The sequence below is a fragment of the Tenrec ecaudatus genome, chromosome 9 (genome assembly GCF_050624435.1).
Source record: "Tenrec ecaudatus isolate mTenEca1 chromosome 9, mTenEca1.hap1, whole genome shotgun sequence".
NCBI lineage: Eukaryota > Metazoa > Chordata > Mammalia > Afrosoricida > Tenrecidae > Tenrec > Tenrec ecaudatus.
The window spans coordinates 111,069,931-111,095,871 of record NC_134538.1 but is presented as its reverse complement, the minus strand read 5'-3'; the positions used below and the strand labels follow the sequence as shown (position 1 = coordinate 111,095,871).

General features: G+C 37.1%; 1 protein-coding gene across 1 annotated transcript; it reads left to right on the top strand.

Annotated features, from left to right (window-relative positions):
* The first annotated feature begins 114 nt into the window (after window positions 1-114).
* On the top strand, window positions 115-25,401 carry DBF4 (DBF4-CDC7 kinase regulatory subunit). Its single transcript, XM_075558455.1, has 12 exons — window positions 115-429; window positions 1,882-2,057; window positions 11,137-11,316; window positions 13,237-13,287; window positions 13,711-13,780; window positions 13,980-14,056; window positions 14,886-14,916; window positions 15,673-15,715; window positions 15,902-16,030; window positions 16,830-16,944; window positions 19,670-19,794; window positions 24,220-25,401. Exons 1-12 carry the CDS (start codon window positions 384-386, stop codon window positions 25,175-25,177), a joined length of 2,001 nt encoding a protein of 666 aa, XP_075414570.1. The 5' UTR covers window positions 115-383; the 3' UTR covers window positions 25,178-25,401.
* Window positions 25,402-25,941: the final 540 nt, after the last annotated feature.

The following is a 25,941-nucleotide window of genomic DNA, read 5'->3' as shown; positions in this document are numbered from 1 at the left end:
GGGCCAAGGGAGGTGCGCTCGAAGGGGCGGGGCGCCGCGCGCAGCGTGAGGGCGGGCGGGGCGCAGCGTGAGGGCGGGCGGGGCGCAGCGTGAGGGCGGGCGGGGCGCGCGTAGAGGCGCCGCGGCTGCGTGACGCGTTTTCAAATCTTCAACCGCCGTGGCCCTCTCGCCGGTGCTTGGCTCCTTCCTCCTCGGCGCCTGGAAGCCGGGGCCGACCCCGGAAACTCGGTCACGGACTCGGCCTCGCCACTTCACGTCGGTCGTCGTTGGCCGCGGAAGGTTCGAGGCCAAGTCCCTGTCAAAGGACTAGGAGAGCCGTGTTTTCGCGGCCGCCCGGCCGAACGCCATCTCCGGACCCAGTATGTAGGTGCCGGGCGGCTGCCATGAACTCTGGAGCCATGAGGATCCACAGCAAAGGACATTTCCAGGGTACGAAGCTCCTCCTCCGCCTGCAGGCCGTGTTCATCTCCCCTTCCTTAATGGCGGCTCCATGGGTTCCTTAAAGGTCCACTTTTCTTTTCGTGCTAGTGCGCCCTTCGCCCTCTGCGCAAACGAGCCTTCCGTCCACGGTTTGCCTCACAAAGGGCCCGAGGCCGGACCAGGCCCCGGGCGCGGAAGCTGCGAGGAAACAATGTGGGCGCCCGAGAAGTCGGGGGGCTGCAGTGCAGCGGACGTCCGTATTTTCAGTACAGAAGGGCGCTGGTGGCTTCTCCCCTCGTGCACGGATCGGGGCTGTGTGTGTGTGTGTGTGTGTGTGTGTGTTTGTGTGTGTTGGCTCTTTCTGTGAAGCTCATTTTCCTGCGCTCATAAAGTTTAGGAATAATGTATTTCAAACACATTCCCAACATTATGGGCAATTCGGGAAACAAAAGCAAATTTCCATTTCCTAGGGCTGACTTGGTGAAGTATTCCAGCCCCCACCCCTACGGTTTTCCTTGGTGAAGTATTCCAGCCCCCACCCCTACGGTTTTCCTTGGTGAAGTATTCCAGCCCCCACCCCTACTGTTTTCCTTGGTGAAGTATTCCAGCCCCCACCCCTGTGGTTTTCCTTGGTGAAGTATTCCAGCCCCCACCCCTACTGTTTTCCTTGGTGAAGTATTCCAGCCCCCACCCCTACGGTTTTCCTTGGTGAAGTATTCCAGCCCCCACCCCTACGGTTTTCTTTTTTATATGGCGCTTCCAATTTACGGACAGATTGAGCTCACAGGTTGATTTTTTTTTTCCCTTCCCCTCACAGGTTGATTTTAAAACAGTTCACGTGTCTCGGGTTTGTTTTCAGTGGAAATAATAGTGAATGGTCCTTCAATAAAGCTCCGTGCTTCGTAATAGATGGACAAATGGTAGATGAAACTAAAACTTGAATCATGAGCCCTTGAGGACCAAGTCCATTCTGGATAACAAGATTTTTGCATATCTAGGTGTTACAGCATTTCAGTTTTGAGTGTTCGTCAGGATAGCAGATGCTCAACTATTTGTTACATGAATACACTCGTGGAATATGCATTCCAAGGAGGGAAACGTTTATAAAACGTTTTTACTTCCTCCTGATTGAAACTCATTGTAAAAAATAATTAATGTAGAACCTGTTAAAGTGTAGAATGCATTTTGTCTTTATCTTAAGTCGTACTTTACAGTAGTATATTGAAAAGCTCATTACAAAATCCAAACCTATGGCCCTCGAGTTGATCCTGACTCTTGACTGTTAACTTGGTAAACTTTTAAGACATTCCCCTCCCATGATGCTCTGTGTGAGTTGGTATTGACTTGAGGGCAGTGAGTTTTAATTTTTTTGAGTTTGTGATATGCTTATTGTACAGTATTTTTTAAACTGACCTTTTGTTTGCATAAAACATGATTTAAGTTGAAACTTTTTAATAACAGGTGGGATCCAAGTCAAAAATGAAAAAAACAGACCTTCTTTGAAATCTCTGAAAACTGACAACAACAAACCAGAAAAATCCAATTATAAGCCACTTTGGGGAAAAGTATTTTACCTTGACTTACCTTCTGTTGCAATCTCTGAAAAACTTCAAAAAGACATTAAGGATCTAGGAGGGGTAAGTCAAAACCATATACTTTGATCAAAAAAGGTGGGGTGGGGTGGGGGGAGGGAGGATGCTACTAGTACTTTTTAATGTAGCAATACATACACAATCCATTTGGAAAACTTGTAACCATCTATTAGCCGAAGTTTAAAATTGTTACCAGTTCTTGTTATTGCTAAGGGGGGTAATGGGGGAAGATCTTTGTAATTTGTAGTCTAATGTAAAGCTCCCAAACTTTAAGAAAAATAACCTCCCATATTCTAGTAGAACCACTGATTGTTACTTGGGTGAAATGCTGGCATGTTCTCCAGGCAGCAAGAGTTCCTTGATTATTAGCTTTTGAAGACTTAGTCACAATTGACTCCATGACCATGAGTTTGGCTTGGTTTGATATAAATTTGATATAAAAATATAAGCAGCACTTGTATAACAATAAGCATGTTGCTACAGGACACAGAAGAGCAGTTGAAATCATAGTGTTAAAATTGCTTTTAAGGCAGTGGTTCTCAACCTGTGGGTCATGACCCCTTTGGGGATCACCCAATTCATAACAGTAGCAAAATTACAGTCATGAAGTAGCAACGATAATAATTTTATGGTTGGGGAGTCACCACAATATGAGGAACTGTATTAAAGGGTTGTGATATTAGGAAGGTTGAGAACCCCTGAATTACGGGATATGCTCTTAACAAAAGGAATGTGTTAAGAATCTACAAAATCCTACTTCTTTCTTACATTGCACATTGGATTGTTGTTTCTGTTAGGGGCAAATGATTCTGAACACATATCAACCTTATGTGTCAGAGTAGAACTGTCCTGCAGGATTTTCTAGGCTGTGATCTTTATTGAAACATGTCTTTGTCCTTGGGTTGCTGAGTGGGTTCAAACTGCCAGTCTTTTGAGTAGTGGGCAACCATTTAAACCTTTGTGCCACCTGGGCTCCTTGATTACATAATTAGGAAATTTGGGCAAAATTCTGAGAATTTGTTTAAGATCAAGGGTACTCTTGGATGACCTTAAGGCTATTATGATTTTAATGTGTTACCGTATATACTCAAATATAAGCCAACCCGAGTATAAGCCGAGGTACCTAATTATTACCTGGGAAACCAGAAAAACTGATTGACTCGAGTATAAGCTGAGGGTGGGAAATGCAGAAGCTATTGGTAAGTTTCAATAATCAAAACAAATGAAAATAAAATTACTAAAAATTGAGATATCTGTGGAGTAATATATTTAAATATTTATCTTAAATAAAGACATAAATAAAAGGACAAGTCATTTAACATTAGTAAACCACAGTAAGTGGAAAATAGGGTCAACAAAAACAATGAGGTATCAACAATGATACCTTAAGAGTACTATTCCCTGAGCTCAATCAACAACCAAACTAAAATGTAAGTTAAAATCCTTCAAAACTGAATTCTTCATCATCATCCGTATCCCAATGCAGAGCTTCAGCTGGTGTGAGGTCATCACAGACGCTGTCTTCACTGAGATCGCCGTCATCACCATCACTGCTGTCATTTTCATACAAAGCACAGTATTCACTGCCATCCACAGCATTACTAATATTACATTTTTGGAAGGCACATCTCACCATGTGTTCTGGAATGTCTTCCCATGCATCTCAAACCCACTTTGCTATTAACTCTGTCAGGCTTCATGAGATTTCCTCCTTTTGTTATTTGGCCTTGACCAGATGACATTCATTCATGCCACATCCTTCGCACATGGTCTTTAAAAGGCTTATTCAAATATACATCCAGATGCTCCTGGTCGTCGGTTCCAAATTTCTTCCAGCCATTTTTTTGTTCCGTCTTCATCCATCCAGCCTTTAACATGTGCAAGCACAGTAATTCTTGGTGGCAAATTGATCTTTTTAGTCAGGGTCTTTCTTTTAAAAATAATAACAGGACCCAGCTTAGTTCCATTAACCAAACATGATAGAACCAACTGTAAAGTGTTTTTTAGTTTTTTTTTTCACTTCCTGTGGTTTTGAGAAAAATGTTTTTTTCTCCTAAACTTGCCACAGTTCTGTTACTTGGAAGATCAAAAGTCATAGCAGTTTCATCCATATTCCCAATATCTTCCAGATCATAATTATAAATCCTTCTTTGTTTTATAATAAATGACTGGAATGACATAATTTTTTCTTCAAGGTCTTGTGGCAATTTCTAGGAAATCTTTGTTCTTTGTCTCAAACATAGTAGGCTAAACCTATCCATGAAGCGGGTACACCATCCTGCTGATGCAGCAAATTTTTCAATGCCTGGTGCTTTATATTTGTCACCCTTAGCCATTTGTAGAGCATGTGTGCGGATTCTCATGCGTGTTACATAGTAACCATCTTGACGACACTCCATAACCCATTTATGCAATTCACTCTCTAGAGGCCCATAAAAAGACGTTAAACCATGGGGAGCTTTTTTTAGCTTTTGGAATCTGTTCCAAGTCAGCCTTCATTTTCTGCCACTCCCTCACTTGCTTTTTGTCAACATAGAATTCCCTACTTGCAATACTGTTATTGCTCTCTTCTGCTCGTGACACAACCTTCATTTTGAAACCAGCCTCATATTACTGGTGTTTTGTTTTGGTTCAAGAGTATCCATTTCTAATAGGATAAAAAAAAACCAAGACTTTGATAAAGAATTTTCATGGTAATACCCCCCCCACCCCCACAACAGGTTTGCTGGGAGGAGGGGGGTGGAGTCCATGCAGACAGGGGATGCAGGATGTGAATTAACACAGAGACCAGAGGTGGGAGATGGAGTGCAGCCACAGACACAGCTGCTAGTGTAAGTGAATCACTATGGGTGCTTCTGGAGTAAATGTTTTCTGAGTAGATTCTTCAATTATCAGGAGGATATATAACAAGCTTCCTGGAATTTCTTTATTTACCTAGTCTTTGAAGTCATTTTTAAACTACATTTTGCTATTAGTTTTTGTTAAAACTAAAGCATTCTCGTGTGCTTGAAATCACATTAGGAGGTGTCATAGTGACCATATGGATGCATTCCTAATTGCTTGCACTCCCAATTAAGAGTGTCTTAATCTGGGTATAGACCTTCATTTTAGAACTGAAGTGCTGAGTCCAGAGATATTAAATGCTAGCCCCAATCAAAGCATGATTGATCTTTTGGTTCCCACACTAGCGCATTACTCCATTCTGTTCTTATAGCTACGTATACAAAGTTAACTATTTTATATAGTTTGACAGCCTTTTCAAAATTGATGAATCACCCAATTTTTTTTTAGTCAGTAATTTTTAGACTTGTGTGACAGTGACTAGAGCAGTGGATTCAAACATAATCGTTAGAATGGCATGGTCCAAGTGGTGTTTCGTTCTGATGTACATGGGCTCACGAAGAGTGGGAATCAACTCGACAGCACCTCACAACTACCAATTGTTTTTACAGTGGAATTCATCTTAAAAACATTGTACTCAGAAGTCCTAAGTATAAAGCCAGTAAGAAGGGAAACTGCTATACTGAGAGATTACTAGAGTCTACAACTGGGTACCTGCTGCTTTATTTTTGACTGAATTTGACTTAGAAACTTTACTGTATTTTTCTTTTTAAAAATAATTTATCAGATTGTGACACAATGCATTATCTTCACTGAAATCCAATGATGTACATTCCCTCGGTCCTGTTTTCTTTCTGTGGTACATAAACTATAAAGAAAATTTGATCTCTAGATCCTAAGAATACTAGGATTAAACTTTAAGAAATATTAATGTCGTAATTTCTTGAAATCGCATTTCATGTTTAATTTGCATTTTATTTTAAAGTACATAGGTCTATCCTTTTTATCATTTACCTTGTTCTTCCCTCAACTCTTGTGTCAATTTGTCATACCTGTGGTAGGTTTGGTGTTGCTGTGATGTTGGAAGCTATGCCACCAGTATTTAAAATACCAACAGGATCACTTATGGTGAACAAGTTTCAGCAGAGCTTTCAGAATAAGAACAGACTGGAAAGAAGAGGCTGTTTCACTCTGAGGGATCAGCTACTCCAAGCCTATGAATTTAAGCAGAACACTGCTGTAGTACCAGAAGATAGATGATCCCCTCCAATTAGAAGACTTGCAAAATGTAATTGAAGGAAAAGCTGCCTTCTCAAAGAAGAGTTGACCTTAATGATCCAAAAGGAACAAAGCCTTCAGGACTTTAATGCACTAACACTCAAAACTGAAAATTCATACCATCAAGTTGATGCCTAGTCGTAGTGACCATGCAGAGTAGGGTAGAACTGCCCCTATGAGTTTCTGAGACTGCAAGACACGTCAAAGAACGAAGAGTTGCAAACATCCACTAATCTTAACGTGGCATGTATGCAGTCTGAATTTAGTTGCTCTCCTAGGTAGCAGTGAGTTGAAATGGACTGGTATTGACCCTTTTGAATTCGTCATGTTTACTATGAAATGGATGACAAATTCAAGAGGGATGACATTATATTCATCAAAAAAGAATTTCAAAATCTGTCTAGAAGTACAATGCTCTCTGTGATAGGATAGTGTTAGCCCACCAAAAAGGAGGACAGCTATTACTCAAATTTATACACTAGCCACTAAAGTCAGTGATGAAGAAATTAAAGTATCTCGCCAATATCTTTAGTCAAGCATACAATTAAGCATGCAATTAAGATGTGTTGATAATTACTAATGATTGGAATGTGAAAGTTGGAAGCTAAGAGAAAAAGGTCTGTAGTTGGAAAATAATGGCCTTAGTGATAGAAACAAAGTTAGCGATCTCATGATTGATTTTTGTAAGCTCAGTGACTTCTTTATTGCAAATGCCTTTTTCAGCAACATAAACAGCAGCAATACATATGGACTTCACATACACAGGAAATACATTAATTATGTTTGTGGAATGAGACAAAGAGCTCAATGTAATCATCCAAAATAAGTATATCCCACCTGAATTTAGAGACCATGGTAAATGGAGAAAAGATTGAAGCTATCAGTGTGTTGCCCTGGGTTGTCTAGAACAGGGATTAGCAAACTGACTCTTTTAGTATGTATATGTGGCTCTGAAGTAAAATTGAAAAAAAATTTGAAGGATAATATTCAAATAATAGTGATTTCATTTGTTTGTAAAAATATATGCCTGGCTCTTGAATAATTTTTAAATTGTTGTGAGGTTCAGGATTGGCTCTTCCATCTCAAAATTGACCTCTGGTCTAGAGAAACAAAACCAGTGACATAAAAGTATAAGATAAAACTTTATATCAAGAGGTAATTTTAAATTAAGAAGGCACCCCATCTCAAGTCCATGGGTCTGATGACAGCTGGAACCTTCTTCAGACTCATGGAGTTCATGCCAGTGACAAATGGGAAGCAGGAAGATCATAGGCCAGTGGGTGCAGAGTCTTGTGGATCCAAGGTCAGTGGGAACATGACAAGCTTGAAGCTTGGTTCCCTTGGTCAACAGCCCACATGGGCTACCCCAGGATGTCTTAGCTAGGAGTAAGGCAAAGGACCCAAAAGGATTCGACTCTGCCCATTCTTTCATAAACAAAAGGCCATACCTTAAAGGAGGTATCCTCAGGCTTTGACCAGATTGATCGTTTGGTTTGACTCCTACCCGTACCCAGGACTGTCTACATGACATCCCTAACTATCACATCTAGGATTTCATTTTACTTGGGATACAGTCAGTACTCTTGGAAGCAGCAAAGAAATCAAAATGATGTATTGCATTGGCAATCTGCTGCAGAAGATCTCTTCAAAGTAATGAAGAGCAAAGATGTTACTTTGAAAACAAAGACACACTTGACCCATGCCATGGTATTTTAAATTGCCTCATGTGCATGTGCAAGCTGGCTAATTAATGGAGCCTAGAGAGGAGTAGGTATATTTTAGTTAAGGTGTTGATGTTGAATGTTCTGTGGGCTGCAAGAAGAAACAGTAGAAGTGCAGCCAGTGTGCTCCTTGGAATGGAAGAAGACAAGTCTTCATCTTAAGGATCTTGAACATGTAATCAGAGTACAAAAACCAAATGAGATTTACTGTCATTGATTCTGGTTCTTGTAGATTTTCCAGATTATAAAATTTTAGAGGTAGGAAACCATCTTTCTCCTGGAGAGCATCTTAGGGGTTCAACTGCTGACCTTGTGGCTAGTAGCCCAGTGTATAGCCCACTATGCTACCCGGACACGTTAAGAAGAGGGACCAGTCCCTGGCAAAAGACTTCATGCTTAGTAGAGTACAGGAAAAAAGAGGACGATCAGCTGATGGTGGGTGGCCACAACAATGGGCCAAACATCAGAGTTAGGAGAATAGCACAGGATTGGTGTTTTGTTCCATTGGGCATAGGTCTCTTATGAGTTAAAGCCATATTGGCACAGCATCATCATCTTGCTCTTTAGATAGTGGCATTGCTTTTTGGTTTAATTGTACTGTTTATGTTTTACTTTCTCTAAAAACCAAATTCACTGTCATCAAGTCATTTCTGACACATAGCAACCCAATAGGACAGGGTATCGCTACATTTGTCGGTTTCTCAGACTATAACTGTTGACTGGAGTAGAAAGTTCTTCCTCCATGGAGACTGATGGTTTTGAACTTCTAACATTGCTGTTAGGAGCCTAAATAGTAAACACCATGCCACCAGGGCTTTTAAAATCTCATTTATCTGAAAAGTGTATGTCTGACAAACTCAGCCACTGTTAACACAGCAGTGAATTCTGAAATAATGGAAGTAACTTTAAGTAGTGGCAAGGCGACTTCCCCTTCCTTCCCACTTCTATTGAATCAGTTCTTACTCCCAGCAACTGTATTTGGGTTTCTGAGGCTATAATTTTTTAAAAATCATTTTATTGGAGACTCAAAACATTCCATACATTGATTTTATCAAGCATATTTGTACATATGTTGCCAACGTCATTTCTAAAACATTTTCTGCTTGAGCCCTTGGTATAAGCTTCTCTTTTTCTCCCCTCCCTCGCCCATCCTCCCACCCTCGTGATTCCTTGAACAATTATATATTGCTATTATTTCATATCTCACACTTGTCTCCCTTCACCCACATGTCTGTTTTTTGCCCCCTTCCCCCTCCACGGTCATCCCCCTAACCTCATGATATCTCTACTCCCACTACTGTACCTGAGAGGTTTATCTGTCCTGATTTCCACGTGTCTAGAGCTTTTATCTGTACCAGTGTCCGTTCTCCTGTCCAGCCAGATTTGTGGGGTAGAACTGGATCAAGTGTAGTTGGGGGAGCAACCATTCGGGAACTAGAGGAATGATGAGTGTTTTCTTGGTGCTATATTGCACCTTGGTTGAATAATTCCTTTAGAATCCTTCTGTGGGGGGATATCCAATTGTCTACAGATGGGCTTTCAGTCTCTATTCCAGCCCTCCTTGTTCGCATCAATATAGTTGTTTGTTTTGGATCTTTTTGATACCTCTCAGGCTATCCATTTTTATGGGAGCCGATAGCCATGCTTTTCCCCTGTGGTGCAGGTGGTGGTTTTGAACTGCCATTGTGGTTATCAACTCAAGTAATAGTAGCAGTTATAAAGGAGCCCGTGAAAGGTTAAGCTTTGGGCTGCTAACTATAACGTTGGCTGTTAAAACATACCAACTGTACCAAGGGAGAAAGATGAGGCTGCCTGCTCTTGTAAAGATTAACAGTTTGAAATCCCTAAGGAGCAGTTCTTTGACCTCTAATATCACTAAGAGTAAAAATCGAACTCAAAATGCATCGCTATTAAGTTGATTCCAACACATAGTGAATCTATAGGACAGTAGAACCTGCGCCCTCTGGTTTCCAGATCTTTACTCAAGTCTTTACTGGAGTAGAAAGCGTGGTCATTCTTCCCTACAGCACTGGGGGGTTGGAACTGCTGACCTGGCTGTTAGTAGCCCAACATGTAGCCCATCACATCACCAGTGAGCACAAAGTCAAAGCATAGATAAGACACCACACATGGTTTCACAATGAATTAACCACTGGCAAATAACACCACACTGATAGGCTGTGCACATGTTTGATTGTCATAATGTGGTAGCAAGGGGGTTTTAATGTTACTTGATTGCTAGGAGATTAGACTTCTGTTGAAAAATTGGATTCTGGAAGTTTATGTGAAATAGAAAGGAATTGGTGTGTAAATTGGTTGCTTCACTCATTTATATTCTGCCTGACCCTTGCAGGCATTTGTGTTTTCAATATCCAGAATAAACATGGATACTTAATTACTGGTTGGTGAAAATGAATGTTTCTCAGAAAAATAAGTAATGATTTGTACTTACATAAGTGGCCACTAGTCAAAGCAATATCTAGTCAATAGTAAATGAAATTAACTTACCTTTTATATAGTTTGTATCATTTTATTTTATTATCTCATGGAGAAATTCTATATATACTATATATAGATAGCTATTTAAAATAATTTTATAAGGCTTTGTTTTAGTTATTATTTCCTGCCCCTGAATGGCTGTGATCTTCAATAGCCTTGATTTTAGTCCATGGGTTTATAATTTCAGATATTTAGCAATAATTTCCAGTTATTTTAATGGGGAATGTCTTCCAACAATGCTAAGGACAAATTTCCCTCAGGTAGATGTTATGGATAATGTAGCTATTTCAATGTAATTAATCTTGACTAAATTAATTAAAATGAAAATATAAAATGTACATGCTCAGTAACCGTAGCCACATTACAATTACTTAGTAGCCACATGTGCCTAATTACTAGCATATTATTGCAAAAGTAGTACTTCAGAGCATAAACATGTCAATAACAATTCAAATCTGGTTCTTATAATTGATACAAAACCCTTAGCTTCTTTTTGGCTCAGTTTTCTGCAAAATGAGGATCATATTAATACTAAGCGTTATGTGAATTACATTGATTAGAATATCTAAAGTATGTAAAACGTCTAGTACATGCTTGTGCAGACATTACATTGCTGAAACTCCTATTGAACTTTTTTAGCATTTAAGCCCCAGAATAACAGTATATAAATCATGAAATTACAAGATAGTAAATGTGAATTTGAAATCTCACTTTGTGCCCAGTATCTGAAGCAATTGAAAGATTTTATAACTTCGTCTAAAATACTTTATTTTCCTTTACTCCAGCGAGTTGAAGAATTTCTCAGCAAAGACATCAGTTACCTTGTTTCAAATAAAAAGGAAGCTAAAGTTGCACAGACTCTGGGTCGAATTTCTCCTGTACCAAGTCCAGAATCTGCGTATACTGCAGAAACCACTTCACCTCATCCCAGTCATGATGGAAGTTCATTCAAATGTCCAGACTCAGTGAGTATCTTTAAAAAGTACATAACTTGAGTCTCCTAACTCTCAACAGCAGGCTGGCAGGAGTAGAGTTCACTAAGGGAGAAAATATTACCTACATTCCAGATGACTTTTTCAATCATGAATACAGTAGCTGTCTTACAGAAAGATAAAGATCCCTTAATAATATCTATATAGTCATACCTTGTATACACTTAGTTTTTAGAGTAATTTGCAACTAAAATACAAAAAGGAACAGTAGACAATTTAAAGAGAAAAAAAACAAACTATTGTTTCAGAGAGAAGAAGTGAGTAAACTGTTATTATGTGCCAAATCTAGCCCACTTATTCAGCCTGCGAGCTTAGCATGGTTTTTATATTTTTAAATAAATGGTTGGAGGAGAATTAGAAAGCAAATACTTCATGACACGTAAATTATATCTATACATATATATATTTAATCTTTTTATTGAGGGATCTTACAGCTCTTATCACAATCTATACATATATCCATTGTGTTAAGCACATTTGTACATATGTTGCCATTATTTTCTTTTTTTTAAATCATTTTATTGGGGACTGATAAAAGCTCTTTATCACCATACATACATGCATACATACATCAATTGTGTAAAGCACATTTGTGCATTCCTCTCCCTCATGAGCCCTTGATAATTTAAAAATTATTACCATAATCATTTTCAAAACATTTTCTTTGTACTTGAGCCTTTAGATGTAAATTATACTAAATTCCGTTTCCTTGTCCATACATAGAATTCTGTTAGCCATATCTGTCACATATATCATCTGTGGCTACTGCAAATATAGAATTGAATTTACTGTAGAGATCAAATGGCATGTAAAACCTATAAAGTATACTATCTGGGCCTTTATAGCAAATGTTTGCCAACTCATGTATTAAAATTACTGACACTACATGCCTCCTACTCCATTGTTAATGCATAGGAGGATACATGGAAAGACAATTGATTCAGTTGGGTGTGGGAAGAAGCAAAGATTAAGAAACAAAATGCATTGTCTCCTTTTTAGAGTGAAATATAATTTTTATTTTAAAGTATTCTCAGTTTGTATACTCTTGCAATTGGGGAAGCAGAATTTGAGAAGAGAATTACATAAGTACATCACTTGAAAAAAAAGGTATGATGGCACTGCAAAAAGTTTGTGGAAAAATGGAATTTTTGGGTCAGTTTTTGAAGCTCCCCATATAAACCAAACTCACTCCTATCAAGTCATTGCTGACTCATAGTGTCCCCCTGTTGTTTTGAGACTGTAACTGTTTATGGGAGTAGAAAGCCTAGTCTTTCTCAGCTGCTGGTGTTTTCGACTGCCGACTATGCAGATGGCAGTCCGTTGGGGAACCCACACCACCACCAGGCCTCCATATAACAGGAGAGGAGAAAGCCGCAGAGAGAGACCAAGGGCAACGTACATAATATTTCAGTCCATGCTTCTGGGCACAGTTTACACCAATGGCAGGTTTCAAATTCTTTAGTGCTCATAGTATTTCAACTACTTTTTTTTCATGTTTTATTTAAAAGCAAAATGTACAAAAACTACAGAAAATTTAGATATTCATATCCTTAAACCTTCAGTTTGGTAATATATTAAAGTATAAGCTAGCATTTTAAGTATAGGTACAAAATTCCAATAGAATCTAACCTTGCTGTTTTATTTTTCACTTATCTTTTAGGTCTCTTTCAGTTCTGTTTTTAGTGGCTCTACAAAAACAAGGAAACATCTTTTAGTAGAAAACTTTATTATAAAGATATTAAAGAAATCACTGTTTCCATATGCTTACTATATTGATAGTCAAAAGACCCATAGAAATAAAATTTATTTATTTTAACTATTTAATCTGTTCTCCAAAGAAGTACTCTAATTTTTTATAATTTAAAGTTTACTTGTTTTCTGATCTTGCTGTAGGTGTGCCTCAGCAGAGGAAAATTACTAGCTGAAAAAGCCATCAAGGATCATGTAAGTTGAAATGACAAAAATTCTCGTGGAAATTATAGATGTTCTTGAAAACATCTATTCCTCGTTTTTGTTTTTGTATTTTTAATAGTTAAAAGCTAAACTTTCTTGGAGAAACATCTCCATCTTGTGGCCTTTTTAAAATATTACTGGAGACTTCTGAAGCTTGTGGTGGTTTCGTACTTTAAAATAATTTCTTAAACTTGCCCTGTAATGTGCACTAAATCGTTAAGAACATGAATATAATAAACAGGATTGATTTTTAGAAGTTTAAAAAGATTTTAATGTAACTTCTGTATGGTTTGTTCTGAATAACAGCCTATCTGACAATAAATACTACGTAATTGAATTTGAGTTTTTTCTAATTTATCATTAAAATACTGATTTTTCTAGAAAAAGTTTCAAACTTTGTTTTTGCATTTACAGGATTTTATTTCTTCAAATAGTATATTATCAAATGCGTTAACATGGGGAGTAAAAATTCTTCATATTGATGGTAAGGGTTTTATCGTTTTTTGACAGTTCATTACTTATCTTTTACCTTTGTTCCTTACCTTAGATAGTAAGAATTCTAGTAGCCAAGGATACCTATAGTACTAATTTCTTCATCAAACTCAATACAGTTATAAGAAATAGCAGCGTTTATAACTGGCAAAGGGAAAAATTCTAATCCAGTCCTTTTTCTTTCAATAAAGACCTTAGACACTATATTGAAAAAAAGAAAAAAGAAGTGTATTTACTCAAGAAGTCAAGCACTTCCATGAGAGATGTGGTATGTCTTTCCTTAATTTCATATTAATTTTAAAACGTGTCTCATCGTTGTAAGGCTGTTAATTTTATTTGAAGTGAATATATATTTTAAGTAGGTTATGGAAAACTGTGTGTATATTGTGAATCCCATAACTGCCGAACAAAACTGAAAAGAGATTAAGTCCAGAGTCATTTGATAACTCTTTAAATAATCAAAAAGGAGGAAAGTGGAGAATGAAGGAATAAACTTTATACTAAATTGTAAGGGTTAAGTACAGTCGTTATAATTAATTCCATTAAGCCTAAATCAATCTCAGATAACAATAAAAAGAGATTGCTAGATTTTTAGAAGGACAATCAAGTACTATAAGAAACATTTAATATAAGGGCAAATATGATAAAGGTAGAAGGATATCCGGAGATAAACTGTACTGACACTAATTTGAAGAGAGCTAGATTGTATAAAAATATCACAGCAAACTTCAGAATAAAGAATATTACTAGAGACTAGTGAAGGGGAACTTTCTATAATATTATAACAATCACCAAAAAGATAACAAAATACTGAATGTAGCATATTTAAAAACAAGTTTCAGAGCACATGAATCAAAAACTGAAAGAACTGAAAGCATAAAATAGACAAACGCACAAATCTAGTGATAAGTTACTTCACATTCTTGGTTGAGTTGATTTTTAATAAAAGTTTTCCCCCATAAAACTTAATTACTACTGATACAGAATTTCCCCCACATAATTGTCTTTTATCTTGAGAATATTGAAATTGTGGTTGCTGTTAGACATCGTATTTTCAAACTCAGTATTTTTACTATATTCCATTTTTTATTTTTAAGGGGAAACGTGTTTTTACTCAGAAAACAAGATGTAAGTATTTTAATATCCTAAGACATATTTGTTTTGTTTTGTTTTCCAAAAATACAACAAATCCTATAAAGGTAGTATTTTAAAAAGTCACTTGAAGAAGCCTGAAGTGATTATTCAGAGGTTCTTTCCTTTATTCTGAATATGGGTGACCCTATGGCTGTCAGGAGAGAGTAGCTTATGGATCTCTTCTGGATAATGTTTTATTAAAAAGAAAAAAATCATTGAATTATAGAAAACTCCAAATATCAAAATATAGTTTTAAATTTTTTGAAATTATTTTGTAGAGCGCATTTAGTGGCACTGTGGGATAAGCACGGGCTGAGAACTACAGAGTCAACAGTTCAAAATTGACTCAATGGTGTGAGTTTGGTTTGGTATAAAGGGATGTAGATAGTTTTTTATTAGCATGTTAAATACAAGTTTGAGTAGTAAATCTAATTATTACTGTAATTTTGAACTGAGATGGAGGCTTTGGTGTGTACAATAGTGAATACATGTATGTAATAAACTGCTCCTTCCATGCTTTCAAAGTTCCAAGCATTGCTAATACTGATGTGTTATTTATATATTCATAATTAAAAATGTAAAATGTCAGGATAGAAACAATGTTTGTTATTTTGGAACTGGGAAATGTTGGAAAGCAGTTAAAATGTCAAAGTGGGTGTTTAAGGTTTTTTTGTCCCAAGTATTTTAAAAAGTAAAAGAATTCTGTGTTTATAAGCACTTAATACATTGTTTATTATTTTTTAAAAGCAGGTACACTTAAAAAGCCTTTTGTAAAAGTGGAAGATACATGTCAGTAAGTACTAAGTCTGATTTGTATGATTTAAGTATAATTAATGTAAGTCTCAGAAGAGAAACCTATGGATTTCTATATTGCATATTTAAGATTTGGGGTAAATTATGTGATTCTGAATAGTATGACTAAAATTTGTTTCCTTTCATGACAGAGAATCTCATATGTTTGTCTTTTCTATTCTTTTAGATTTTATAAGCCATTTTATCTTCAGCTGAGCAACATGCCCTTTATAAACTACTCTGTCCAGAAGCCCTGTGGTCCATTTGATGTGGATAAGCCCCCTGGCATCCAAAAGCAAGCTCAGGTTAAACTAAGGTTGGTTTTCACAACTAAAGGAAACAGCTCACTGCCACTGAGTCGATCCCAACTCAGCAACCCTGTAGGACAGGGTAGCACTGACCTTGTGGGTTTCCAAGACTAATTCTTTAAGGAAGCAGAGTCTTTTTGAATGTGGAGCAGCTGATGGCTTCAAACTACTGACCTTGCGGTTAGTGGCCCCAAATTTAACCACTATGCCACCAAGACTCCATCTAAACGGAATATTGTTCAGAATAGCAACTTCGTAAGCAAGTATTTGCAATAGTACGCTTTACATATGCTATGGTTATGCTTTGTGCTGTGATCTACAAGGGAAGCAGTTTCTGCTCCATAAGAGAAAGATGGGGCTTTCTCGTAGGAGTTTCAGTCTTGGAATCTTACAGGGTCAGTTAGTTTGGCCCTGTCCTAAAGGGTATCAACTCAGTGGCAACCATATATATATTTTTTAGTTACATAGTTGTGTGTGTGTGTGTGTGTGTGTGTGTGTGTGTGTCTTTGCACCAGTCTCTACTCACTATTTTAGTTGATTTTCATCTCATTTTTTTATTACACCTATTCAAAATTTGAAACCTGTGAGTAATATTTGGGCACTTTTGATAGAGGGAGGCACTTAAATATAAACATGTGGTTTTTCTCTTAAGATATCTGAAATGTTCTCCAGATATCTTTAAAATTCATTAATTTCAGGACTTTACATTCCTAGTTTGCTTATTAGAAATTTTGCTAATAAAATTCTCAAATCAAATTCCTACAAATTCAATAAATTTTATAAAATATTCTTCATTTCTATTATCAGAATCCAAACAGATGGTAATAAATATAATGGAAACCCACTTCAGGTCCATATGAAAGAGAAGAAAAAAAAAGGATACTGTGAATGTTGCTCGCAGAAATACGAAGATCTCGAAGCTGTAAATATGATTTTTATTTTATTAGTGGTTACCAGGCGTGACATGGAAAGGAGGGGTTAACAGTGGTGAAAAAATTAAATTGATAAAGGTAGAGTTGCACGGTCAATAATTGTAATTGTTGTCAATAAGTTGTACATCTGTAAAAAGTTGAGTGATACATGCATTTACAACAGTGAGCCAAACTTAGACAAAGAGCAACCGCTAGGCTACTTGTGTATTTCCATACATCGTATGGTTTCTTGACTTGGAAACCTGATTTTATGGTGTCCATCCATAGTCATGATTTTATGGGTATCAGTAAATTGGCCTGATAACCTGTCAGTTCCTGGGGTCTTAAAAGCCTGTAAATGGCCATCCACAGCACAGCAATTGGTCTCTATTCACCTAGGTTCTTTGCTTTGCACGCTGAAAGGATTCAGGCAGAAGCACGTTTTGTAATCCAAGTGAAACAGGATAAGTTTCAGGTTTTACTGTCTCAAAAGGGTACACGCTGTTTCTGGAGAGCGTGCCAAGCTGTGCAGAAGCCACGCTGGGGTTCACAACTGAGCACGAACAACCACATGAAAAGAGCACCCACACGTGTGGAACTGAGCCTGGTGAATGCCAGGAGGCCAGAAGCCCAAGAACCCTAAAGGCTAAGAGCATGTGGGCCAATAGGCTGGGGCCCCAGTAGGCTTGGAATAGCTGGTGCATGTGTGCCTGTGCAGGGGAGGGAGACCCTCATCCTCCACCAGTCACTGACCAAGAGAAGGGTGGGTATGAGGTGTAAATACGCTTTTTTTAAGGGATTAATGTTTCTAAAACTGAGTAACATTTACTATTTAAATTTTATGTGGTTTACAATTTGATAATATAAGTGGTTTTATATTATTTTATTTATTTATATTATTTTAACAAAAATATATTTAAAGTTACAAACCCTACTATGTGCCAGTCACTTCCGTACTAACACCATAGAACAAATGAAACTAATTCTTTGCCTTCGTGAATATTACATTTTATGAAAGGAGCAGACGCGATCAAAACATAAGTTCCACAAGAGAACTTCAAAAAGATTTTTGGAAAATTGAATTAAAAATAGAATTAGTTCAAAACGCTTGTAAGCCCCCTCATATGAAAAACAAAAAAACCATTGGAATAGTGGTGTTTCTATTTGTTCAAATTAGGCAAGGAATGCCTGATAGTGGACCATTTAAATTGGAGAGCTGGAAGGAGAGCAAAACTTAAGCAGAGAGCAAGATCCAGACTACTTGGGTTTGAATCCTGGCTCCCTGTCTGTGTTCCTTAAGAAAGTATTAGCTGTTAGTGTTAGTTGAATTACTAAAATTTAAAATAGTAGAGAAATTTGCTTTGATGTTTGGTTTTGGTAGAAGGTGGTGGGGAGGCTAAGTAGAGGAATAATACTTTAAAATATCTGATTCTTAAACTATTTCTGTTTTTAGACTCTAACTGAAGTTTTATTATTTTATAACCCCAAAGTTAAGTATTTTGTTTTATTTATATAATAAAGGAAAAAAAGAAACATGGATAATGACTAATTGCTTTTCATCAGAGTTTAAAAATCGCACCAATACTTTGGTTTCTCCAAAATCATTTGAAAATTGTAATTCTAGATTTGTCCTGAATTTACACTTTGCTATTAAAACAACAATCAGTTTAGAAAATGTTGGGCATAAAAAATAAAAACTTAGCCACTGGTTGGCAAAAAAAGGAAAATTGGCAAAAGTAGATGTTGAGATATATATTCTTGGAAAACTTAAAAACAGTTATTTGCATATTCTTAGTTACAAAAAATAAATATATGTTTATTGAATTTTACCTTACACGGTAGCTTGGTTCTGCCTATAATGATGGCATTTGTTTAGTTTTTTTATTAGTGCCAGGCATAAAGCATTAGTATAGGTGTTTTTTATGGTGTGGCAGAGAAAATAAATATCACGCAATAGCAGCAAGCATTTATTTGCTAGTATTATTGAGTGTCAGAAACATGGGTATACAAGGTGAATGGCAATAATAAGGTTTCTTGAATTAGAATGAGGATTATAGAAAACCGAGATGATAAAGTGACATTGAAATCACGATGTCTTGGATGAATAAGAGCAAGGTGGTAATAGAAGGGCACTACACAAAAGTTGGAGATTGTTTTACTTTGTTAATATTTTCTCTTCTAATTGAGTAGATTATTCTAATAGATTTTTAAATTGAAAATATTTTCCATATGTTTATCATTACAAAGCATCATAAGTTATATGTCAAATTATTTTGAGTGTAAAATTATATATATTTTCCTAAATATTGTGGAGGCTTTTTGTGGCCATTTCTGAGTTTAGTTTTTGGAAATAGAATCCCATAATAAACTCGTAAAACTTCTGTGATGCTAGGGAAACAAAATGAGGCTTCCAACGCCGTCCTGGCACAAGACTTTATAGATATTTAATGCCTGCAAGCCAAAAGGTGGGGTAGGAATCTAGCTAGGTTTCACCTATTCCGAGAAGATTTTTGTTTTACGTGAGTTTAATCCTTACAAACTGCGTTTTTATTTTTGATGAAGACTGAGAATAACTTCTGTATTCTTGATTATGAACTGGTTAATTTAATAATACGCTCACTGTCAAATGCTTTCCAAAAACATTAGCATATATAAATGTGCGGATGGAAGGTTGTGGAAACAAAATAGTTTTAGTAACTTTTTAATAAAGTTCTATATGTTTATATTTTATTTTAGCACCTTCTATGTGAACAACACCGAAACTTTGCACACAGTAACCAATACCAAGTAGTCGATGACGTCATATCTAAGTTAGTCTTTGACTTTGTGGAATATGAAAGGGACACACCTGAAAAGAAAAGGTAATATATCAAGACATGTTTAGAGCATCACTAAAATAGTTCTCTTTCATTAACTAAAAGTGAATGAAAAGTTTGCTGTCCTTAGAAAGGGGGTAAATATGTTAATGGACTAATTATTGTGCTTGTTCCCACACAAATCTTATTTTTAAAATGCTTTATTTTTAATATCTCCTTGACAGTGCCGTTTGGAATAGGAATTTGGTATTGTTTTGGGTTTTTTAAAGAGCAAGTTAGTAAATATCTGTGAAACTTAGATCTCTGCCATTGTCATGTGAAAGCAGCCACACGCAATATGGTAGTGTTCCAATAAACCTTTATTTAGAACTATATCCAGCTGTTTATTACTATTATTTAGTTTCATTTTCACTACAATTGGTTAACCCCTAATCCAGAATGACGAAGTTTAACATCTACATAGGCTAAAGAGGCTATAAAAACCCTTTTGCCACTTGCCTCATTTCATAGTCTCTATTTTCACTAAATACCTCTCCTTCAACTCTTCATTTGCAAGAAAACATACTAAAGGTATTTAAAGGACTTTCATATGTTAATAGATTGTGGTCAGTTTATAAGACCTACATATTAACAAAATAATACTGGTTAGATTGTTTTCCTAAAAATAAAGAGAAATAATTGATTTCATCTGCATATGCCCAAGAGTTAGAGATAAACCAACTAGGTTATTGAATACTTTTTAGATGGATTTTAAATCATGAAAATTATTTTCAAGTGTGATACCAAGATAGTTTCTTGAAAATAAGTTAGGAAACTTTTGCATAGGCCGAAGTGAACTACTTCTAAAACATCAAATTTCTGTGACATTTAGAATAGTTTTTCATGGCTGATATTAATAAAAATTAGCATTTGAAGAAGAGACATTTCCAACTATTAAAATGATGTTGGTTACTGTAAAAATTTTGCATTCCCTGCAAGCGTACTAAAGCAAAATTATGAACTTGTATTTATATTCATAAACTAGATCTTCCTTAATCACTTATCTTAAATCCTCTATTACCTGCATTTTTTTTACCTCTGTTGACAAGTAAAGAGATAAGAAGAAAAAGAGCTGTGTCCGGTTTAGTGTTTTTATATTCACTCCCCTCCACTTACCTAAAGGGAATCATAAACAAAACAATGTGTAATAGGAAATATAATTAGTGAACGGTTGCCATTCGTTCTATCCATATATAATCTAGGATTATATAATACAAGCTAGGATATAAAGATACTTCAGTAAGAAAAAAGTTATAGGGTGGGTGTGTGTGTGTGTGTGTGTGTGTGTGTGAAATTTAAGAAAGTATTTTTTCATCTCAAAAAGTAATCACTTTTTCCAGCTTGATACTAAATATTTTATTTTTTTAATCGTTTTATTAGGGGCTCATTCAACTCTTATCACAATCCATACATACATCAATTGTGTAAAGCACATCTGTACATTCATTGCCCTCATCATACTCAAAACATTTGCTCTCCACTTAAGTCCCTGGCATCAGGTCCTCATTTTTCCCCTCCCTCCCCGCTCCCCTTCCCTCTTGAACCCTTGATAATTTATAAATTATTATTTTGTCATATCTTGCCCTGTCCGACGTCTCCCTTCACCCACTTTTTTTGCTGTCCGTCCCCCGGGGAGGAGGTTACATGTAGATCCTTGTAATTGGTTGCCTCTTTCTAACCCACTCTCCCTCTACCCTCCCAGTATCGCCACTCTCACCACTACCACTGTTCCTGAAGGGATCATCCGCCCTGGATTCCCTGTGCCTCCAGTTCCTAACTGTACCAGTGTACATCCTCTGGTCTAGTCAGACTTGCAAGGTAGAATTCGGATCATGATAGTTGGGGGTGGGGAGGAAACATTTAGGAACTAGAGGAAAGTTGTATTTTTCATCGGTGCTACATCGCACCTTGACTGGCTCGTCTCCTCCCCTAGACCCCTCTGCAAGGGGATCTCCAGTGGCCGACAAATGGGCTTTGGGTCTCCACTCTGCACTCCCCACGTCATTCGCTGTGGTAAGATTTTATTTTTTTGTTCCGATGATGCTTATACTTGTAATCCCTTCGACACCTCATGATCGCACAGGCTGGTGTGCTTCTTCCACATGGGCTTTGTTGCTTCTGAGCTGGATGGCTGCTTGTTTATTTACCTTCACGCCTTTAAGACCCCAAACACTATACCTTTTGATAGCCAGGCACCATCAACTTTCTTTGTCACATTTGCTTGTGCACCCAGTGATATGATTTTTTGTTCTTTGGTGCCTGATAACTAATCCCTTCAGCACCTCGTGATCACACAGGCTGGTGTGTTTTTCCAAGATGTGGGCTTTGTTGCTTCTGAGCTAGATGACCGCTTGTTTACCCTACCCTTTTAAGACCCCAAACACTATACCTTTTGATATCTGGGCACCATCAGCTTTCTTTACCACATTTGCTTATTTACCTGCTCTGTCTTCAGTGGTTGTGTCGGGAAAGTGAGCATCATAGAATGCCAATTTAATAGAACAACGTATTCTTTGATTGAGGGAGTACTTGAGTGGAGGCCCAATGTCCTTCTGCTACCTTAATAGTAAATCTATAAATATATGCACATAGATCTATTTCCCCATCCTCATACATATATATATTCACATATGTACATGCCTTTATTTAGACCACTATAAATGCCCTTTGCCTTCCAGCTCTTTCCTCTATTTCCTTTGACTTTCCTCCTGTCCCACTGTCATGTTCAGTCATCATTTGGATTTCAGTAATTCCTCTTGGTTACATTACCTTTGAAAACGCCCTACCAAGCCTCCTACATACTCCTCACCACCGATTTGGATCACATGTTGTTATGTCCCTGGGTTTGTTAACACCACTTCCTTTCCCCTTGCCCCGCCAGAACTGTTGGTCCCGTTGTTTTCTCCTCCAGATTGTACATCCAGCCTTATTTAGACAAACCTGCGGAGATAATAACATGCACAAAAAACAAGACAGAGCAAAACCAAGCAACAATATGTAACAAAACAACAAACCACTGACAAAGAATAAAATAAAACAAACAAGAAAGAAAAGCTTGTGGTTAGTTCAAGGATCGTTTGTTGGCCTTTAAGAGTGTTTTCCAGTCCAGTCTCTTGGGGCACCATGCCCTGGTCCCAAAGTTCACCTTCAGCATTCCCTGGGGACATTGCCACTCCATTCCCTTGCTTTTCCACTGCACTCCCCCAGTGCTTGGCCTCAGTGTGGCGGATCAGATTGGGCGCAATTCTTACACTGTCTCTGGTACTGTCCCCCACAGGTCCATGAGTCAGTGAGGGGTGTCATGTCTCATAGTGGGGCTGGCCAGGTGGTCCTCTCTGTGGACTGGCTGTTCTAATTGGGGCCATTGTCCTCAAGGCCTGGCGGGCCAGGATGTGCTCCACTCTCTCCTACTCCCCCTTCATCTGCTCCTTCGGATCAGATATGTCCCTCTCCCGGAGCTGCAGATTCAATGTCATCCTTTGAAATAAATACTTCTAGGGGGAGGGGCAGGCATCCACTTAGTATTTGGTACTGAGGCCAGCCCCCAGACCTCGCCACTGGTTCTCTATTCCATGCCGGAATGTTACATTCATACCTTGGAGCACTGGGTTGAAGTCTGGTCCCTCTTTCCCTTTGGAGATACCAACAATACCCTCCCCTGGGGTGGATTAGTGCCCCATGCCCCCGCTACTCATTTCTTCCTTAGATTCATCTTTTTTTTTTCTTTCTTCCACCTCCTCCCCAGTTGTCTACCATGTGCATCCCTGTATTTGATCTGGTCCCTGCCATACTACACGGTCCTCACCCCAAGAATGTTTTATATAGTAGCTTTTTCCCTATGCCCCTTTTGCATTTTTTTTTTAATGCTTACCTCAGGGGACTCATGCTAAGCGAAGTTAAGTCAAACACAAAAGTAAAAGTACAACATAAATATTTTTTTTAAATATAAACAAAAATGTTTTTATGTTTTATCAAAATAAACTTTATTTTGTACATTGCTATAAAAACAGATACACTAGGTCAAAGCACAGAGATAAATATTTCAGGATAATAAAAATGAATGTGGTAGTAGATCCTAATCTTTTTGTCATGTTTCCTTGATTTCAGAGAGGACTTCAAAATATTTGTGGAAAAATGTAATTAAGAGGTAATGAGCATTTTTCCCAGTAACTTTTTGAAGCTCCCTCAAACATGATTAAAAGTAGCTTAGATACAGTATCCAAATACTGGTTAACTCTCTGAGGGTAGGGAAGAATGCAGATGAAAAAAAGATTGTTTTTGGTCATACAGGCTAAGTTTTATTACTTCAAAATCATACCTTTAAAACTTCAATAAGTTTATGAAATAGTTAACAGATATAATTTTATTCATTTTTAACTACTCAGAATCTTACTTTGTTTGCAATTTTTTCCCTTTTCTCCCTCTTTAAAGAATAAAATACAGTGTTGGATCCCCTTCTCCTCTTACTACAAATGTCCTTAAGAAGACCAAACCAAAAGAACAGCTAGAATTGCAACATACTCCTCAAAAGTACGTCACGGGAAATAATAATGTAAATGAAATGGAGCAGATTTTTCTGTGTAAAGAAATCCACAAACCTGAACAAGAGCCTGTGTTTTTTTCCGAGCTCCCCATCCCTTGTCCTTCAAGTGCATCAAGAGAGCTTAATGCAGAAACGACAACGAATTGTTCCATGTTAAATATTGCTGAAAATGATAGAAAACAGAATTATAAACAGAAATGTAGTCTTGATATTTTTGATCATAAATTAATTATAACCGAAAATAACGCAGAAGAACTAAAGATGAATCATTGTCCATGCAAACTACAGACATCTCTACTTGTTTCCAATTTCAGTACGGAGAATAATGGTTCATCTCAACTGAAACAAAAGTCAGATACAGCAAAGGACTTAAAGGAAAAGGACCTTAATTCAGCATTTGGTCCCAATTCTGGCCTGATAGCAACAAACAGTTTACAGGAGGACCTAACAATCCAAGCAAAGACTTCATCCCATAATCCTCCTGACGAATCTAATAAGTGTAACCTTAAGACTATGGATAGTATACCTCCCAGTAAAATACACCGGAAAGTGAAATTATTACTAGGAAGAACTAAAAAAGAAAATCTGGAACCAAACGTGGAATTAGATAAGAAAAGAACTGAATTTCCTATTACACAAGAAGAAAAGGGAATTTCTAGCTCACCAGCACAATCTTTACTGGACTTATTTCAGACTAGTGAAGAGAAATCAGAATTCTTGGGTTTCACAAGCTACCCTGAAAACAGTGGTACATGTGATGCTTTAGATACTTGGGAAGAAGAAAACTCAAATCTATTGTCAATGTTTTTTTCTTCCCCTTCCAATTCTACATTTCCTGGCTTTTAGTCTTTATAAAATGTTTACTTTTGAAAAGTGGTCAAGGTTCATATTATTGAAGTTTTTATAAATCTGTGTACGAATTCTGAGAATGTTCTTGCCAACTTTGTTTACAGAACCATATGTAAATAATAAAGGTACTATTTGCATTTTTCTTTATAATTGAATATGTGTTTATAGATGTTCATAATTAAGAATAGTCATTTGCTTTGTCACTGGAAACTAGTTTTAAGAGGAAATTTAAGAATAAAAAGCTAGCATTTATAAATTCAGATATTTTAGGTACGTTTGTTGTGTTTTGAATAATTGCTATGATAATGTGACAGTATCCCCTTCAGCTTTCATTTGGGAAACACAGATTTTCTTTATTGGGATTCTGGAATTCAAACATGGATAGTTAGATTTTTTACTTTCGTAACAACTATAGTTCATATTGGGAGCATTTTACATATATCTAGTTCTTTTTGAAGTAGATATTTTTAAGGAATTTATGTTGCGATTATTTTTCTTTCAGTTTTCCTGGCTAAATTAAGCCATAAAAGGGGGGGGGGAGTGCTATGCCCTTTATAAATTGAAGCACTACAGGAGTGATTTAATGAGATTACCATGATGCTTTTCCTTGCTATGCTCACCTTTGTAAAAATTTTTGTCCTTTATCCCCTAATTTTGTATCAGGAAATGAAAGAAGGATGGCTATTGAGTTTTAGATAGTTGTAGCTATGAAGTAAATGAGGGGCCTCAAAAGGTGTCTGGGAAAATTGCATTATCATTCA

Coding starts and splice junctions, on each gene's coding strand:
- DBF4 (XM_075558455.1), top strand. CDS start 384: ATGAACTCTGGAGCCATGAGGATCCACAGCAAAGGACATTTCCAGG. Junction 14,057..14,885: donor GCACTTCCATGAGAGATGTG/GTATGTCTTTCC, acceptor TTTATTTTTAAG/GGGAAACGTGTTTTTACTCA. Junction 16,945..19,669: donor AATACGAAGATCTCGAAGCT/GTAAATATGATT, acceptor ATTTTATTTTAG/CACCTTCTATGTGAACAACA.